The sequence below is a fragment of the Halyomorpha halys genome, unplaced genomic scaffold, assembly GCF_000696795.3.
Source record: "Halyomorpha halys isolate HHAL.00 unplaced genomic scaffold, Hhal_1.1 Scaffold1017.1, whole genome shotgun sequence".
Lineage (NCBI taxonomy): Eukaryota > Metazoa > Arthropoda > Insecta > Hemiptera > Pentatomidae > Halyomorpha > Halyomorpha halys.
Genome location: NW_027107632.1, coordinates 278,780 through 297,706, shown reverse-complemented (window position 1 = coordinate 297,706; position 18,927 = coordinate 278,780). Strand labels below are relative to the sequence as shown.

Sequence of the window (18,927 nt, the reverse complement as noted above, 5' to 3'; positions counted from 1 at the left end):
GCTCATTTGGTACATTTTGTTTCTTAATTACTTACACACATTGTATCCCATTATTTTATACTTTACTTTTCCTTGTTTCTCTATCTGTTTTAATGTATGTATTTAATGTATATTTCCATTTATTGTTCACCTAATTTAATACTGTTCTATCATGTTTACTTTACAAATTATTTTCATTATTGTGGCACAACTGCCGTCCCCACTCCTCCCAATACCAACGGTCATTTTTGTTTTGACTGCCGTCAAAATAGGTATGCATTCTGTCTCATCATTTGTTTTGTATTCTTTTTTCATCTCTTTATTTGTATTTTCTTTAATAATTCTTTTCTTATCCACTTGTTACTATTACCCTTTACATTTACTATTTACTACCTTAAATTTTCTTATTATATCTTACTTTTTTACATTTTATACCCCTGTTATTTTACACTTATGTTTTTGTTTTCCTTATGTAACTATGTGTTTGTATCTTTTTTTAGCCCTGACGAAGTCCTGCAACGTGGGGTGAAACGTTGGCTCATTACAATAGTATAACTCTACTATTTGAGTTTTTCTGACCGCACCCGGACCATATTCCTTTCACAATTAATTAACTGTTTTAATTTTGCTTTGAAATCCTCAGACACCCCCGCCGTAAACCACACAGCAATAATCAAAGTAGGGGAAAATTAAGGAAGTAACCAGGAGCCTACGGGTTTCAAAAGGAAGTAGGTGACGAAGATAATTTAAACGTTTTAGGGTGGAGAAGGTACGATGGTAAGAAGGTAAATAGAACATTAGCTTTATCTATCTTGTTAAGGACTACACCAAAAAATGAAACTTAAGTTCTTTCTAAGAGCAAGTTTGTCCAAGAAAAAGTTTTCGAAAGTTATAACCTTTCCTACCTCATTTATAATAAATATGTAACAAATAAATAATGTAAATTTAATTCTCTTTAAATGAACCATTATCACCTTTTTGTTTTCTTCAAGAACAGGTGTAGTAAAAGAATCATTTACCAGCGAAGTGTGATATTGAGAACCTAAAACAGTAATAATTTTCTATAAGTATTGTGTAATTTTTTCGTTCCTTCCTCAGTATAAGTATGTAACAGATAAATAGTTCGATAAACAATAATGTTAATACAATTCACTTAAAGTGAACAATTATTACCTTCTTCCATTTCCCCCCTCATAATCTAAAAAGATCAAGTGTAGTAAAAAACTTGTTCACAATGAAGTGCGATCCAATTGGTAACCTAAAACATCAAAAATTGTCTAAAAGTATAGTGTAATTTTTTGCATACAATAAAAAAAAAAAATAAATGAATATTCTATAGCAGTTTTCCATCTTAATTGAAGATGATGGATCAAAAACACACTAAATCCATGTATTGAGGTTAAAGTTGTTGGTTGGAAACTTTTCTTGGTCCTAAATTTTTGACACAAAAAATGTATCAAGTCCATAATGTTCCTCATTCTGGCAATTATTTCAAAATTACTATTAAGTAGTAAGTCACTCATTCCAAGAATAATTAATAAACTTTTTCTCTCTGTTCTGTAAAATGTGGTATACTGAACTTACAGTGTTTTTGATTTCCATGGTTTAATTGTCTTTTTAAACAATTAATTTGGCAGAACCAAGACTACCCTTTCTACATAAACAAATTAATTAGTTAAGGCTAACAGTCACAAACATTTATGAATGAAAATAAATAATAAAATTAGTTATAAATTTTTCAAAAGAAAATAAATATATATTTACCTTAAAAGAACGGCAATACATCTCACAGCCCTAAGTACAAACCTATAACTACTTGTCAGATACGATCTTTATAGAAATAAAAAAAACTTACAATAAGAAAGCCTGAAAAGAGTTAGTGTATTATGAAACAAATAATTATACAGAAAAATTGATTATGAAATAAGAATAATTTTAGCAGTGGAGGGAGGTTCCTTTAAGAGATAGTGACTTGGGCATAAAATAGGCATGAAGGAATTAGAGATGGTTTTATAATAATAAATAAACAAATATGTACAGCAACAACCACTGAAGAGGGCAGGGGTGAAGTACTTTGTAAGGAAGTGTTGTTACTAGACCAACAGTTGTGTAAGATGACTAGGTGAGAATCAGGCTAGACTGCCAAATTTCCCTTATTAAAGGTACCCACTTCATGAGGATAAGGAAAGACAATTTGCTAAAAATACATATTATAGAGGTAACAGCTCTAAGATCAATATATATATATATATATATATATATATATATATATTGATCTTAGAGCTGTTATATATATATATTGATATAAACATCAGTAAAATGGATTGATTTTAAGGTATGCGATAATTTTAGAAAATTATAGATGGGAAAAGGAATGCACTCTTGAATATTTATAACATAAAAATACATACTTCACACATTTTTGCTTGATACCTTTAGACATTTGGGGTAGGACCTGAGGTCCCTAGGAATTAGGAAGCTGAAGGGATGCAGCAATAACATGGAAAGGTAGATTGGTACATTGATTATAAATTAAAATACTGAGGTTTCTGAATAGGATAATTTAGAAAAGTAAAAGTAACTATGTAGTAAAAAAACAGGAAAGAGGCATTTAACATAAAAATATTGATAAAACTTAAGTAGACATTTTTTTCACATATATTATCTTTGCTTGATACCTTTAAAAATTTGGGGGTGGGACACGAGGTCCCGGGAATCAGGAAGTTAAAGGAATACAGCAGGAATATGGCATGGTAGAATGATAATAAACCGTCAAATACTGAGATGGTGTTTCAGGAAAGGGAAAATTTAAAACAGTAAAAATAACTATGGAGAACAAAAAATAGGAAGAGGATTTTAATATAAAAATATTGAAAAAAACATAAGTAGATATTTTTTCACATATATTATCTTTGCTTGATACCTTTAAAAATTTGGGGGTGGGACACAGGGTCCCGGGAGTTAGGAAGAGGAAGGGAAGTTGATTTTTTTGTTTTTTAATATATTTTGTGTAGGGAAGGAAACTGGAAAGGGATGGGGGAAAGGAATATGTTTTTATCACATCTACTTATCTAAAGGAATAATTAAACATGGTTAAAAAAAAAAAAAAAAAAAAAAAAAACATATATAAAGATTGCACATGACAAAACAGAAGATAAAAAAAAAAAAAAATATATATATATCCTGACACTTATTCTAAAACCTTCTACCTATGTATATTTTACCTTGTTAGAAGGTTTTAGAATTAAGGTCATGATATGTAGTAAGCAAGGTAGGGAATATGGTTCTTAATTTTTTTTTAAACTTTTTTTTTTTTTTTCTCAAGGGTTTACACAATATTTTGGTTAAAAAGATCTTTGGACTAGACTAAAAAGAGTCAAAAATGAAAAGGGAACAGCCACGGGGAATAATCTATATAGGGAGATTCATGAGATCATGGAATATATAGATTTTCAAGGTACACAAATTTACATAAAAAATAAAAGATATGGACATTGCACTAATACAACATCGTGAAAAAATATGGAAGACATAAAGTCTTATTAAAGTCTTTCGGCACAGGTAACCCTAGCCTATAACTAACTGATAAGGGTCAGTTAACCCTGAAATGTTCTTTGTACTTCAATAAATGACACCTATTTAAAAAATTTTCACTTGGTCCATAGGTAGTAAATGTTTTTATGTATTTTTCACGGCCACTGATAAATGGAATGATATCATATTAATCAGTCTTATATGCACTCCTTATTTTTGTTTCAATTTGTTTTCAATTAGGCAACCAAGCTGATGATCACCAACCATATCAAACCAATACAATACATAAAACCATACCTTAACACGCCTAATAACATAGAACTGTTTGAATGTATATATTTATAAAAGAAATATTTCAAATAAATCAACCATTTATAAACAAGATGATGGAAAATAAGTGAACTTTATAATAACAATTATGACTGAATAGTTGTATACAGATAATCATTAATTATTATTAAGTCTTGAAACAACAAAAATTAATACTAACAATACAATTCAATGTTTTCCAAACGAGACAGTCAACAATCACATTATATAGGCATTTCAAAACTTATACAATCACAGGTATGTATTAAAAAATAACTCTTTTTCAGTATAATTATAGTTTATATAATATATAACTTTATATATCTCTCCACTTGGTAATGACGTTTGACTAGATACCTTACAAATGTGTATGCTTATCATTATACGTCATTGAAACAGGCAAACACTGTCTTCTTACAAGCTACAAGTAAAGGAGCTGACTCATAACAGTGACTTACGTCTCTTGTGTTTATTAACATATTCATTAATAAACTGACAACGCATTAATAAAAAAATATTAAACGATACCAACATTACGAACATTTCAAAATTTTAGTTGCTTTTAAAAAACAACCTCCTTATATCTAATAAGTAAGCGTAACAGAGTTGCACCGGATGAATGAGCTCCACACTTTTATTACAGTACCCTTAAATTTAGAACATGAACAACTAAAACTAGTCCGCAGGACTAAATGTACAAAAGAATTGTTTGAAGAATTGATATAAATTATAAAAAAATAAAAATAAACAACATAACATAAAACTGCCCGTATTGACTGAAAATAAAAATTAAATGCCATATTGCAAATCTATTTAAATATTGTTTCTGAATTTTTCAAATATGATAATATTAATATAATAACAGATGGGATTGAATAGATAACTTTTAACAATAAAATCTACAATTCTGTTCAGATGGTAATACTATAATATCACAATACGAGATAGAAAATTTATATAAGTAAATACAAAAAATTTATTATTTATTTAAAATAAAACAAGATCCTTCTAAAAAATAACAATTCTGTATACTTAATAATATCGAAAATCATAAGGTACCTCATCCATCAAAAAAACTTTAATAACTACTAACTATAATCAATTACATGCCTATATATGCAGATAGTTCAGTAACTAAAATTGTAAAATGGCTGTAAAAAACAATACAGTCCTAGAAATAAACTAATAAACAAGACTATTTAAAAAAAAAAAAATCAATAAAATATTCTTGTAAGTGGGGGAGGATGGGGTCAACAACACAGTTGTTTAAAAGCTACATAACAGAAAAAAAAATACACATATATACCGAACTATATCACACATAGGCATGTTTATGATAAATCAATAATTTGACTGACTTTAAAATTTCATTCAACTTTGCTAACAGAGCAAAGTTATAACATGAGCAAAACAATGTTTATCACTATGTCAATAATTAAAACTTTAAAATCACATTTATACAAGATAATCACAATGATTTGATCACATTAGACTTACCCTACTTGTATTGTGATTATAAGGAAGGGCTTCATCATTATAGGCCTAAAAGACATTATATAGGATACATTGTTTTGCTCTATAAGCGTATATATATAAACATACACCTTCTATAACCTAAGTATAAAAAATTAAAAATCTTAACATTAAATTTTTATTGAAGCAATAACTTAAAACTAAATGGTGGATTTCATGGCAGATACTTAAGCTTGGGCATTGAGCAGCAGTTTCATATTCGGTGCAAACCTCGCTGCCTCTCTAGAGCAGGAATGATTAATGCTAGCACTCATACGTTGGATGGAAGTCATCCAATGGGACGGTGGCTTAGGGAGAGCTGCAGGTGCTGGAGAATCGCTGAACCCTGCATAAAGTTCAGAATATGATGGAGATTGTCTGGGGCTCTTGGACGGAGTTCCTCTTGACTTGCCATTAGGAGAGCCCCTGGGTGAAATATAACTGCTATGTCCAAACTTAACTTTGTTTTTTTCCCATTCATGGGCGAAATCAAACTGCTTGCCACGTGGAGAATTTCTAGGTAATTTAGGTTTACCTTTTGATGGTGAATTTGATTTTGTTTCCAAAAGAGGTCCATCCAAATCTCCAACATTTCCCACCATATTTGACACAATTGTGTTGGTCATGGTTGATATTCTTAAATATATAGACTTAATTAAGTAGAAAAGCCAAGGTATTACGTAGATTGTCAAGTATATGCAATCAAATTGAGCTGTTTGAAGAGTTTAACCCCTCACAAAACTGAGCTGGCCTAGTTCCTGTTAGGGAACAGATGGAACGTCCTTGGGCTAACTGAAGTGTAATCTATGATATGAAGAAAACAATTTACCTGAAGATGGAAGATTCAGAGTCAACCTTCGGCGACTGCCAACTGCTATCATCACAAAAGCTGATGAATTTCGGAGTGGAACTGTTCTGTAACTAGACGTCAGTTGTAGTCGCATATATACGACCTACTACGTCAAAAGAGAAAACAAACAAGATGGCTTCCAGGAGAGCCAATACGTAATATCTCTCCTTTGACACTCATAAACTGCTAGGAAATGCACTAAATCAGAATTAAAAGAGATCTACTTCTGAAAATTGACAATCACAGCTCAAAGAAAAAGCACGCTAACACCTCGGCTTAAAATTAAATCGTAACTCACTCAGAAACACATCCAGACTCGTCTTCAGCTCACTGCTCTCTGAAGGGCTTCTCCCAAAATCGACACACTCCACTGCTTATGACCAATAGGATCTTACCATTTGGTCACGTGACTCTAGAAACTGTCAAAACAACCTACGTCAAGCGGAAATACTTCTGAGGTCACATAGAACTAATTAAAAATCGATGACCATTAAAGAAGTAGTTTAACAAGAATCAAGCAATATTCGATCCATATTATTTTAAGGTATGTGTGGTTGCTTTGTAGGGACATTTTTTTGATTTACAGTTAATAACGATCGGACAGACCCAACCCTTCTCTTACATTCTATTGGCCGTCTGTGATGTAGGCGTGGTTTAGCAGTGTCGTAATTGTAGAATACCTTGTTTCTTTTACAGCTGTGGTGGATGGTTGTATTGTGTTAAACAAAAGTTGTAGGGTTTTTTAAATGTGATCATCATATATTTGTTTTAGGTAAATGTCTAATAAAGAATAGTTTGTACACCTAACGTGGTATTTTATTTGTTGTAGAAATCAATTTGATCACCGTTTGTAGATCTGAATATTGTTTATTGTATTACTTCTGGTTTTATTGTTGTATTACTTCTTGATTAAGTTTTTGATATATATTTTAACACCTATTTATTTCTAAAAATAAGGATACTTTTATGTAACTTTGTATCATAAATTTTGGTTCAGTTTTATTTTATGCTTGTATGAATTTTCTCTGACATACTGTTGTTTTGTTTTCTTATAACATACATTTAGTTTAAATGTTCATCCTACCTATTAACCTAGATATTTTATTAATTCTTTTAGTATTAACTTCAGTAGGTTATAACACAGTTCTAAAAGTGTATTTTAAGTCTTATTTTGTAATTATAACTCATTTAGATATTTTATGAAACATTGTATTGTTATAGTTCATATATCAATGAATAATTTGTTTTTCTCTTATAATTAGCAAGATGAATTCAAATAATAGAAGCAACTTGCGTGGCACTGCAACATTTCCCCGTCACGGAAGCTCTCATCAAGGAAGGCATGGACATAATTCTCGTTGGCATGTAAATCATGTCCCTTTCTCTAAGGAGTACCAGCAAGGTTACAATCAAGGGTAACTATTACTTATATTCAACTATTTAAGGTTATTTTTTAGTAATTCAACTGAGGTCATGCTTATTTTATTTTTCATGATCAAGTGAATTTCATATTCTTAAAAGTATTAGATTGGGGAGAAAATTTTATGATTTAATCTTGACTGTCCATTTTTATTATTTTATAATACTGGTTTTATGTTGCTAAATGTATCTACATTACTGATTTGTTACTATTATATACTATATTTTATTTGGTTTGATGACTATCTAGAATAATTATTCCTATCTTTGATTAACATTGAAAATTATCAACCCAGTATCTACTATTAAATTATTTGAACCATGTTGATACTTTTACTCAGGACTAATTATCACATCATAATAGGTATGTTTATTAGTTAAAAGTTATGACAGTATATGGGTTTAATGGTGAAGTAACTTCTTTTAGAGTTATTGTTTTATATATAAACAATTTTAGCATTGTATTAATAGCTAATCCCTTTGTGAATTTCATGACACTAAGATTTCATACTTATCTTAACTTTAAACTATTTTCTATTAGTATACACAGATTCCAAAAGATAGTCTGGGTTGAGCACAGTGCTTTGAAAATATCGTTATGTTGGACTAAAATATATTAATTGTGAATTCTTATAGAAAATGCCTTTGTGATGATGAAAGTACCCCATAAGAAGTGCTGAAAATGTTTTGTTCACAAATATTAGCCAGTATAAATATATTAGAGTGACATTTTTAGGTGACAAAACTTTAGGCCTGATGGGGACCTACAATGTTGGTCAGAACATCGGAATTTAATAATTAATTACCTCAATTTTCTATGGTCAGAACATAGGCATTTAATAGTTACCTCAATTTTCTATGTTACAAGCTACGACCAACGGTTTCTTCCACATTGAATTTTGATTATTTATGTATATTTCATATTCGTGTTGAGTACATGACCAAGTGTGTCTGATCTAAACACTATAAAAATTCTTAACCATGATGTCTGTTTTAATTGTGCCAATAAAATATGACATATTATTTATTTAAATTCACTTCATTATTGTTAAAAATAATAACTGTACAAACACATTTAAATATAATGATTATACAAACACTAATAGGCTGTATTCTTATAGATTGCCAAAAGTGGTCAATTTTAAGAATAAAACTATAAACAAACCTTTTAAAAACCCTTACTCTATAAAATGTTGCTTAGACTTTTGTCTTTCAGTGAACAGGACAAAACTGATAAAATTTCACTTTAACCACATATTTTTTTTATCTTATACCCTCTCATTTTATTTGTAAAAGCAAAATGTTTTCTCACAATAATACAAACTTATTAAAAAGCTTTCGAGTGCATTTGGTTCCACAGATTTGAAGTCATGAAAATGATTATGGAAACGTACTTATGCACTCTTTTTATTAATTGTTATTTTTCTATTCTCAGAGCTCTTGTTAAACAGATAGTTGGGCCGTTTAACTGAGTAGGTATTGCTGGGCTGGTTTAGACAGCTTTGTCGCTAAGATGAAGTGACCTGATTTTGCTTTCAATGAAGCTAAATTATATAAGAGTAATATTTTAAATTTTTTAATTTTATTTAAACTTATTAAAAATATTTAATAAATTAAATCATTGTCTTTGACAAGTATTGAATTGTGAAAAAGATATTCCTGTTGACAATTTTTATTCAATCAAATATTTGCTGAAGGCAAGAATAGAATGACTAAATAAACAAGAACAAATAATCAATTATAATAACCACGGAAATTTTTTAATACAAATATATTATAGGGATATTGGAACATTTATTTATTTATGATAACTACTATTGAATTCAATTTTAATTTGTGTTTATCTACAATTTGTTTCCCTCCTATATGAATAATGAGAATTAGGTTCAGATTTCACTGTTACTACAGTCATTGTTTCCATCATTGTAAATATCTATCAAGTATATTTTTATAATGTTGTAATTTACAAGTAGTTCTAATTTTGTTCTTGTAGTAGCCCCTTTTTGAATTAGGATTTTCATATTTTAAACTGATAATTAAGTGTTTATGTTTATATATTTAAACACTTGTGTATGTATACTATTTATGATTTTTTTTGTTTAAAAAATGTTTTTCAGTACTTTCTTACTGTTCTAGTTTCAAATAATATTATATATTAGTATTCATATTTTTTTATAGCCAATCTTGAAAGTTTTTTTTAAATTTTTTAACTCATGGTAAACAATTGCATTAAACCATTCCTCTTATTTCAGTTTAAAGTGCCTTGGTATCATTAGTTAACATTTTACCAACCAAAGGTTAATTGGACTGATATATTTATGTCACCTTCTTTAGAGTTTAGTACACAAACCACAAGCTCTAGTTAAGATTATTAAATACGGGTGGGTGTCTACCAGTCAGCAATTTGTGTAATGCATCTGAGATTTGTATAGTTGCGAATAAGACGGAAATTCATATTAGTTTTAAGCTTTAATGTCAGACTTCATTTTTCAGAAACGGCTATGGAATAGCTGATTTCAGGTATTAAAAAAATCAAAGAGCCTTCTTTGAGAGTTTAGCTGTATAGTAACCAATATTTAATGATTAGTCCTTTCAATAGGCCAGGGTTCACTTTTTTTTGTTTAATATTTCAATATTTGTAACTGTTATTACTGTTGATGCATTGACTTTTGATTTAAACTTCATTGTGTTTCTAGAAAAATTGTTTCAAATATTTAGTATTTAATATTGATTTATCATTTTCCTTATTAAGAATATTTATTGTAGTTAGAATTAACTTTTCTTAATTAAGAGGTAAACAATCCCTGCTCACTATACCTCTCTAATATCCTCCTTGAAGCTTTGGAGAGCCTTTGGGTTTTCCGGAATCCTGCTTTTCTCCAGAAGTGGAAACATAAGCCTATCAGGAAGTTTCCCAAACTAATTGTAATTAGTGCCTGCCTATAATTATACCTATGCTTAAGATGTTATTTTAATCTAATTTTACTTGTTTGTTTTTTTTATAATTTTTTTTTTTTTTTGTGACTGGGTGAATCGGTTATTTATCTCTATTACTATCTTAATATTACTTATAATACGGTTACTATCTTAATACTATCATTTAATCTTATTAAATTCTAAATGAATGTAATATTAGAATTGAGTAATTTTGGGTAACATTTGAGGCCTGAGAGGAAAGGGGGGAATAAAATAAGGGGTGAATAGGAAACTTTTTTCAGTAAAAAAAACAAAACCAATTTATTTCCAAACAATTTTATGATATTTAAATAATTTATAACAGTAAAAACTAACATTATTCACTATCACTATTATTTATGTGTTAAATAAATATTCACAGAAAAATCCTTGAAAACAAATTTTTGTTGGGAACTAAAAAACTAACTTAACAAGAAATTAAAAATATGTTTATGTGTAGATTCATACAAATATATTTAATTATCTGAAGTTATGTCCAAATCATTTATGCCATTATTCTGTTTATGATTATGAAATTTGAAACTAAGGAAATTTTTAAATTGTGGTATAAAACAATATCTAAATGTGAATTTTTTTTTTTAGCATTGAAATATTTCTTTTGTTTAGAGAATTTTTTCAATCTGATGATATATCATTGTCCTATCCTGTTCAGTCATGATCTCAACTTAAAATTTTATATTATCAAATATTCTGAAGTTTAAAAGTTGTAAAAGTTTCCAGCATTGATTTATTTTTGCATATGTTAAAAAAAAAAAAAAACTTGAAAAACTTATTAGAATAATAAAAATATATTATTAGAAATTATTCCATAATTTCATTTACTCAAATTGTTAGACACTAGGATATAAAACAGTTTGATGAGATGTTTCCCAGCCAGTAAGGGTTTAAAATTTAATCAGAAATTGTAGACATGGTTGTGGGTCACACTTAAATTGTAAAATTTGACAGATAGAACTATATCTGATGGGTACAATAGTACCCATTGTAAAATAATACCTTTAGTTTAGTTGAAACTTGGATTTGACCTTTTTAACTACCTAAAAAGCACTAAGTTACAATTTTTTTAAGAAAGATAGGTTTAGTTCTCTTAAACTAACTAAAAATAATGATCAACTTTTAGAACTTTTGAGTTATAGTTATTTGATTCAGTATACACGATTTTTATTTTTTCACTTTAGGACTTCAGAAAGAGATAAGGATCTGTTTGGATACCCTAAACCTAATGGTCTCCCCAGTCAAACTTTTCCAATGGAAGCAACTAATGCTGATGTTCGTCAGCTTCCTCCTCCCATGATAATACCTTCAAGAACTCAGGTATATATCATCAAAGTGTTGAAAAATTTACTTTCATGAGTGAATTTGTACTATTCATTGTATTGTATAGTAATTAACCATTTATTGTGTTGAATATTAAATGTATTTTAAATTATAAATATGAGTTTTTATTAATTTATATTCATAACTTGCATTGCATCACTATGTGTTCATTCATGTTATATAAAATAAAATAACAGTAATACTAACATGTTACGTGAATAACTTAAGCAATCTTCTTGGAAATTCCAAGCTAGACAATGTCCTAGACTAACCAGTGTATTTCCGAACTACATGTTTGTGAAAAATGTATTACATTTTTTTGTAAAAGATAAAGAGTACTTTTCTCTTAAAACCAAATATTGTAGTTCATTCATTTTATTGGCAAACAATTGAATTTTGAAAAAATTATTTTTATATCTTTCATAATATTTTATATTATTCACTAATTATTCAACTTGTGAAAATGGCACATAATGAAATATTTCAGGTTATACTACAGCAATATCACTGTTTATAAAAATTGATCACTGTGTTTGTTCCACTGTTAGGGGGAAACTTCCTTTCTTCCCTTTTATTAAAAGAGTTGTGGTATTTTAAGAATTGAACAGATTTGTCATGATTTGCGAAACTACTGATACTTTCCTTTTAAATTTCAGCTAGAATGGTTTGTATTTTGACAGACTGCAATGTCAAAATATGTGTAGTGGCAATCAGTTTACCTCTAATTAATGATATGAATTGTCAACGATAGCAAGTTGTTTGAATTCATTATTTGTTCTAAATGTTAATTAGCATTTTGATTTTTCTTAAAAATATAAATATATTAATACTTATTTTTTTATAGGTTCCAGAGAGCTCTGTACAGTTACTTAATGGTCCAATGCTCAATTTAAATCCTGGATTATTGACTCCCATAGAGAATACAGAGTACCCACAACGTTCTAATTCTCTAATGCCTGGTAAACTGCTAAGATATATCTTTTAGAATAAGATTTATTTGAAGTAAAATAATAATTTTCATTGTGTTTATATTCATTAACAAAGAATAGCTGAATTAATAACAATTGAACTGTTTAACCAAAATCTAAATACCATTCTGGTCGCTTTTGTAGTTGCTAAGCTGCATATGCTATTGGGACCATCAAGGCTCAAAGGATCTTTAGGGACCTTTTAGGATTTAAATTCAAATTTCCAATACTATATTTCTGATATTACACAACTTCATTTTTGTCTCCTTGAAACTCAATCTTCTGGATAGAGGTTAATAAGGAATTGACCTTCAAGAAATAATTATATGGTTACTAGTGAGGGTGTTGATTTATTTTTTGTAATAAACATTATTTTGTCTGAAATCGAAACCACTATGTACATATGATGAACCTCTCGCATAAGTTCCACTGATTAATGTTAGCATTAAAAATTTTCCCTTTTTCTTTTAGAAAGTTGGCATAATATCTCAAATATGTGTGATCAAAGATGATAAATTTAACAATTTAAATTACTATTCTTGTTGGTGAAAATAAAATAATGTATTATTTTTAGAAATGAGACACACTGGAGTGCAACAGCACAGCTCTTCAACATTCTATCGAGCAAATACACAAGAAGATAGCAGAAAGGTAGATATTTTTGGAAAACTCAAATTTTCAATTAACTTTCGTTAGGGGTATTCTTGATGTTGTGTTAAATGTAAAATGTTTTACCATGTTAAATCTTAAAAGAATAAGATTCTTTTCTTCTCCTAGCGGATTTTCTGAGCAACCCGTTTTATAACCTTTCTTTCCAAAACTTCTTGTTATTGCTTCTAAGTTTTGATTAAAGTAATTTATTACAACATGCCTTAAGTAAGTGAAAAGTAAAAGTTTTGCTACTGAGTGCCTAGTTGATGTTCTGACTGCTGAGAAAGAGAATCAAGATTAACTAATTGTCAGATGTCATCACATTATTATTATTGTCATCCATTGCTTTATTAGTTTTTAAAACATCCAAAACGATATTAATACAAACTATGAGCAAGTAACCTAACATGACAACAAACAAAATGGTGACGAGTTCCATTTGTTGGTCTGTTTATGTTATGTCATTCTCCATTTAACAGACCTAGTAAGAGATTCTCAACCATGTTATATCGTTTTAACATGGTAATATAAGGCATTATTTCTCTATTTAACTTGAGTTTTTCTATTTAACACACTTTAACATATTAAACTAAAGATCATGAATATCCCTATGCTATATTGAAGGAAGATATCTCATATTTTAGGAAAAATCAATTTACTAATTCTCAATTATATTTATAGGATATATGTGCACAGAGTGAGAGCCCGAGTAGAAAGAGACGTAGGATTGTACAAAGTTCACAGGCTCAGAATGGAATTCCTCTTCCTGCCCATCATCAGAGTCCCTGGGAGCCTCAACGAAATCATCAGAGACCCCTTCCTCGTAACAGGTTTTGTTTCTTTTGTTTGTTGTTTAACAGTAGATATTAAAATTATTAGTTACTTTGTGCTTTATGTTTATTTTCAAAGTTAGTTTAGAATTGCTCTTACATATGTTAGATTTTGAATATAAATGGCATAATTCATAGCTGGTGGTTAATGAATTATTTTTAATTTAAAAAAACCTTCAGTCAATGAATTATTTTTTAACAACATTCAAATGAATATTTATCTTTAACATCTAACTTAATTTTTAATTGTTGGCGTTTGAACACCCAACTAATATTTTAAGTATTCAGTATTTTAAGTAGCTAAAGAAGTTCAAATCTGAGTTGTTTAAGTTGATTCATGTTCATTTTGAAAAACAAAAGGTTTTACTAGAATAATGTAATAAATTTCCAAGTCCTAACTTAGTTAAAACCAAGGTTTGATTGAATGTAAGTAAGAAGTAAATTTTATTTTTTTCAAGGAATTTCTTATTACTTAGGTTGTGATTTTGTTCACTTTTTCTTTTAATCTCAGCTGAACTCAGAATTACAATTATTATTATGGCTTACACCCTTTCAGACTTAATCTCTCCCAAATGTAAAATCATATAATAAAAATATATTATTTTTACAACATATGTATGTGTGTGTGTGTGTGTGTTTAATATGTATGTATTTTTTTTTCAGTGTGCCAATAAGGAGAAGTAGCCGCTACTCACGAGAGTGGTCCCAGGAAAATCATACGTTACCTCGGATGCAGCACCCGCCAACATTTACCCCAGCTCATCCGAGCACATCTCACCATCAGCCTCCTATGATGATGGATTTGACTCAGGTTGTCAATCCAAGTGTTTCTGTAGGTGTAATTATTCATCTCTTTAAGTGATTCTTATAAAAACCTTTACTGGATTTATTTTTTTTTTTTTATTTTTTTTTAGTGTATTTAGTTAATATTTTTATTTTTCTAAAATATATCACTACTTAGCTTGAATAGTGGCTCATCTGACAAAAAAAAAAAAAAGTTATTGTATTTGAAGTATTCTCTAGGCAGTAATGTAGGCTGTGGTTACTTTTTTAACAACCTAACTTGCTTTGAGATAGTCTTTCAAGAACCACAGTAGAGAATGAAACCCCTGCCTACAGTATTGTCTTTCTTAACACACCCAATTTAAAATAAAACCAAAACTTTTTTGTCATGTTCAAGCAGTGGTATGATATTTGATCCAAATATGTTAATGTTTACTATTATAATTTACTATTATGTTTATATAATGTGTACTACTATTCTATTAATGTTTAACTTTGATGTGTTGCTATAGGTACCTGTGTCCTTACCATTACCCCTTTACTCGAGTGGACCAACCGCACCCCATATACCACCATGCCAGGTACACAGCATTTATTGTACAACTTCTCCTCAACACACTTGCCAGGTACTGAAAACTTCTGTTTTAATATTTTAAGAAGTTCTTGTTTAAGGTTTTGATTTTTATAATAGTTCTTAAAAATACTAAATTGCACCTTTATACTCCAAATTAGTGAGTCAGTCGTCAGCTGTGGTCTGTTCATAGCAAGAGTTGATATTTTTATATATGTTTTTATATTTACAATAGACCTAAAATATCACTACAATTCAATGATGTTATGTTGATTAGATCAATTTAAAATAATTTTGAAAAAAAGTCTTTTCATATATGATTTATTTTAAGTGTATAAACAATATTAAAGTGATTGATTTTAGAAACACAAAGTTAGTTTCTTTGTTTTCTTTTAATTGCTAGTTTAGCAGGTTTTGACTGTAATATTATTTTCAATACTTCCAGCAAATCTTGGGCTAAACTTGAAATATGGCCATAAATCTTCCTTAGTGATATTGGTTTGGGAATCTCTTTGTCTAAATGTTCACATAGACACAATGAAAAGTATGTGACAGAGCAATGATGGATTATTTTTTACCTTCAATTAGCTTATTAAGATTTTGGAGCTCTAAACCTTGCTAGTCTATTAGCCTTATTACAAATTTATTATGCACTTAGTTCAGTATTATTTCCATTTACAACTTCTTTTATTTTTTTAGCTGAATAACTTTGGGAATTGTATGAATCATCATACACCAAACCACCATCATCATCATCATCACACCAGCTCTGTGTTGTTCCCATCATTAGCTCATGTTCACTATTCAGCACACCTTACACCACGCCATGAGCCTATCGAAATTGATATAATTATGGACCACCATCATCGGCCTCCAACTCATCAGGCCACCATTTTACAAGTTCCAACTCCATCCAGCATTTTTATATCTGAGGTAATAAATTTTTTTTTTGTTATATGTATGAATAATTTGTTTTATTTTATAAACTATGTCTTTAAGATCCTCAAAACTGGAGTCTGTGATCTTCCACTCCCTAAAATTCAATTCACTCTAATTAGCTCCAAGAATATACAATTTTTAAACCTTAACATGCCAACATTAGTTTTGTTCCTGAGAAATAAGCTCATTTCCTCACAAATTTACATCAAAGTTGGCTACAAGAAATGTGTTCTTCATGAAAGCTTCTCAAAGTTAATCAGTTATTTTATTCACCCTGTTACATCTAAGTGTTTCAATTATACTCCTGTATTCCTATTTAAACATTAAAATTTTGTAAATATATGTATTTTGATTTAAAGAAAAACTTAGCTATATGTGAAAATTAAATGTATTAAAATTTACATATCAGAAATTTTACAGTTAAGGTGTATGTAAAGTAGAAAGTAGCAAAAGTTTCTAGTATCCATTGATTTATTCAGGTTGGTTGACTATTGGCAATTCAAGTTTTTAAAAAAAGATTAGAAAAACTTGTAAAATTCGAGAATTTTTGGGAAAATTTTGAAGAAGTTGGGAATTTTAGTTACCAAAATTGGTGAAGGTAATCACGTGATGTTCTGATGGTCGAGCATGATTCTGACCAAATCACTTTCTTGCACAACCATCGGTCTAATAACAGTTCTTCCTTACAAAGTACTGCACTCCGGATCTTTCATGGGTTGTCATGGTACAGATTTAATTTTTTTTGAATTAGTAGACACCGTGAACCATCTTGGCTTTAAAATGTTTTTTATTACTTTCACCTTTTTCATTGTATATGTTATTGTCATACTTTTTAAAAATTATTTTTATTTGCATACCAAAGCAAAAGTAATATTATTTGTTGTGCATAAGTATTGAAATTATTTATGCTAAGAGTCCGAAATGCACTAGCGAATTGTTCAATGGTACCTTAGCTCCAAGCGGCATTGTTGGTAGCAGTAGCAGCTTGGTAACGCGCCAGTCTACCAACCCACAGGCTGTCAGATCGAATCCCTGGTCGTACCCGTGCTTTTTCTCAAGCACAAAATTATACAAAACTCACTGACAACCTCCCCCCGGGCATTTGTGAGGCCCGTTAGCCAATGGGTGGCAATCACAAAAAATAGGCGTGGGAGTAACAAACCCACCCTGTAAAAAAAAAACCACGTCAAGAAACGTGCGATGTATTAGTAAATTCATTCTGTAGAAATATTGTGTATTTACTAATACATCTTGCGAGGACTTAGGCCTCCATGGTTTGTTGCCCATAAAATAATAATAATAATACCTTAGTTCCAAAACCTAACTTTATATTTTTTATGAAGTAATGCTCTGAATGAATCTTAAAGTTGATGCATTTATGGTCTGTTGTTAGTTCAGAGAACCAAAAAATTCTTTAACCAGTGAGTTTTCATAGCCTTTTTTTTATTTAGTTCTTTAAACTACCATTAAATGATAAATATATGAATCTTCAAAATTTTACTTTTGAAAAAAAAAAAATTGTATGAGGTTTTGTAATTAGGTTCATGCTATTTTTTATCTTTTTACAATTTTTTTTAATATAATTCATATTGTGAAAATGAAATCTAAAATTATTGATTTAATTTATGACATTCATATATAGAAATAATTTATGTTTCAGGTTCCCCGAAGGACTAGTGCTCGAAGATGGAATCGTCCATTTCCACCTGCTCCATCTCCATTCCCAGGATGGCTACATATCTTGTTAGTATCAGTCAAATATATTCTATTTATGTTTATTTATAAATATCGTACTGCTAAAAGTTGTAGATATTATTTATTTTTTATGCTCATTCGCATATTAAAGCCTGAGAAACAATTCAACCCTGCTGTCAAGAATTATTCATTCTTTGTCAGTCATAGTTAATAATATGAAGAATTCCCAGGAAAAAAAATTAACTCCATATAAGCTGATAATCAATAACTAATGTGAAGAAACATGTCAAACTGTTAAACTCTTAATGGACACAACTGTAAAATCTATAGTATATTATAATTTTATCAATAATGATACTTATTTTACAATAAATATTTTATTTAATTGTAATTATTAATTAATCTTTTATTTAATTATACTATGCATTCGTGAAATTATAGTTTACATTATCATTCATATTATTAATAAGTAATATAGACTGAAAGACTCGTGTAAGAGAAATAAAATATTATTTTTTTATTAGTTAATTATACCAGGGCATTCAAAAAGTCCTGTCGTTTTTCGTTTGTTCGTTGTTTATTTTGATTCTAGAG

At 29.1% G+C, this 18,927-nt stretch overlaps 1 protein-coding gene and 1 long non-coding RNA gene across 7 annotated transcripts in view; one reads left to right on the top strand and one right to left on the bottom strand.

Annotated features, from left to right (window-relative positions):
* The window catches only part of LOC106687839 (uncharacterized), a 13,559-nt gene extending 6,923 nt beyond the window's left edge, over positions 1–6,636 (bottom strand). Inside the window, exons 1-3 of the long non-coding RNA XR_010843040.1 lie at positions 6,164–6,636; positions 1,153–1,237; positions 954–1,021 (exon numbers count right to left, since the gene is read on the bottom strand). This is a non-coding gene — a long non-coding RNA (uncharacterized lncRNA). The remainder of the gene's footprint in view (positions 1–953; positions 1,022–1,152; positions 1,238–6,163) is intronic.
* Positions 6,590–18,927, top strand: part of mura (murashka) — a 22,894-nt gene continuing 10,556 nt past the window's right edge. For 2 of the 6 annotated variants that reach the window (XM_014431972.2, XM_067045998.1), the window contains exons 1-10: positions 6,801–6,956; positions 7,447–7,599; positions 11,758–11,893; positions 12,741–12,855; positions 13,439–13,515; positions 14,197–14,345; positions 15,009–15,156; positions 15,641–15,754; positions 16,399–16,632; positions 18,299–18,381. In XM_014431972.2, the coding sequence (XP_014287458.1) occupies positions 7,451–7,599; positions 11,758–11,893; positions 12,741–12,855; positions 13,439–13,515; positions 14,197–14,345; positions 15,009–15,156; positions 15,641–15,754; positions 16,399–16,632; positions 18,299–18,381 (1,205 nt within the window). In that variant the 5' untranslated portion in view covers positions 6,801–6,956; positions 7,447–7,450. Of the gene's footprint in view, positions 6,729–6,800; positions 6,957–7,446; positions 7,600–11,757; positions 11,894–12,740; positions 12,856–13,438; positions 13,516–14,196; positions 14,346–15,008; positions 15,178–15,640; positions 15,755–16,398; positions 16,633–18,298; positions 18,382–18,927 lie in introns of those variants that run through there. The other 4 variants (XM_014431970.2, XM_024360297.2, XM_014431971.3 and 1 more) reach the window with 3 other exon arrangements.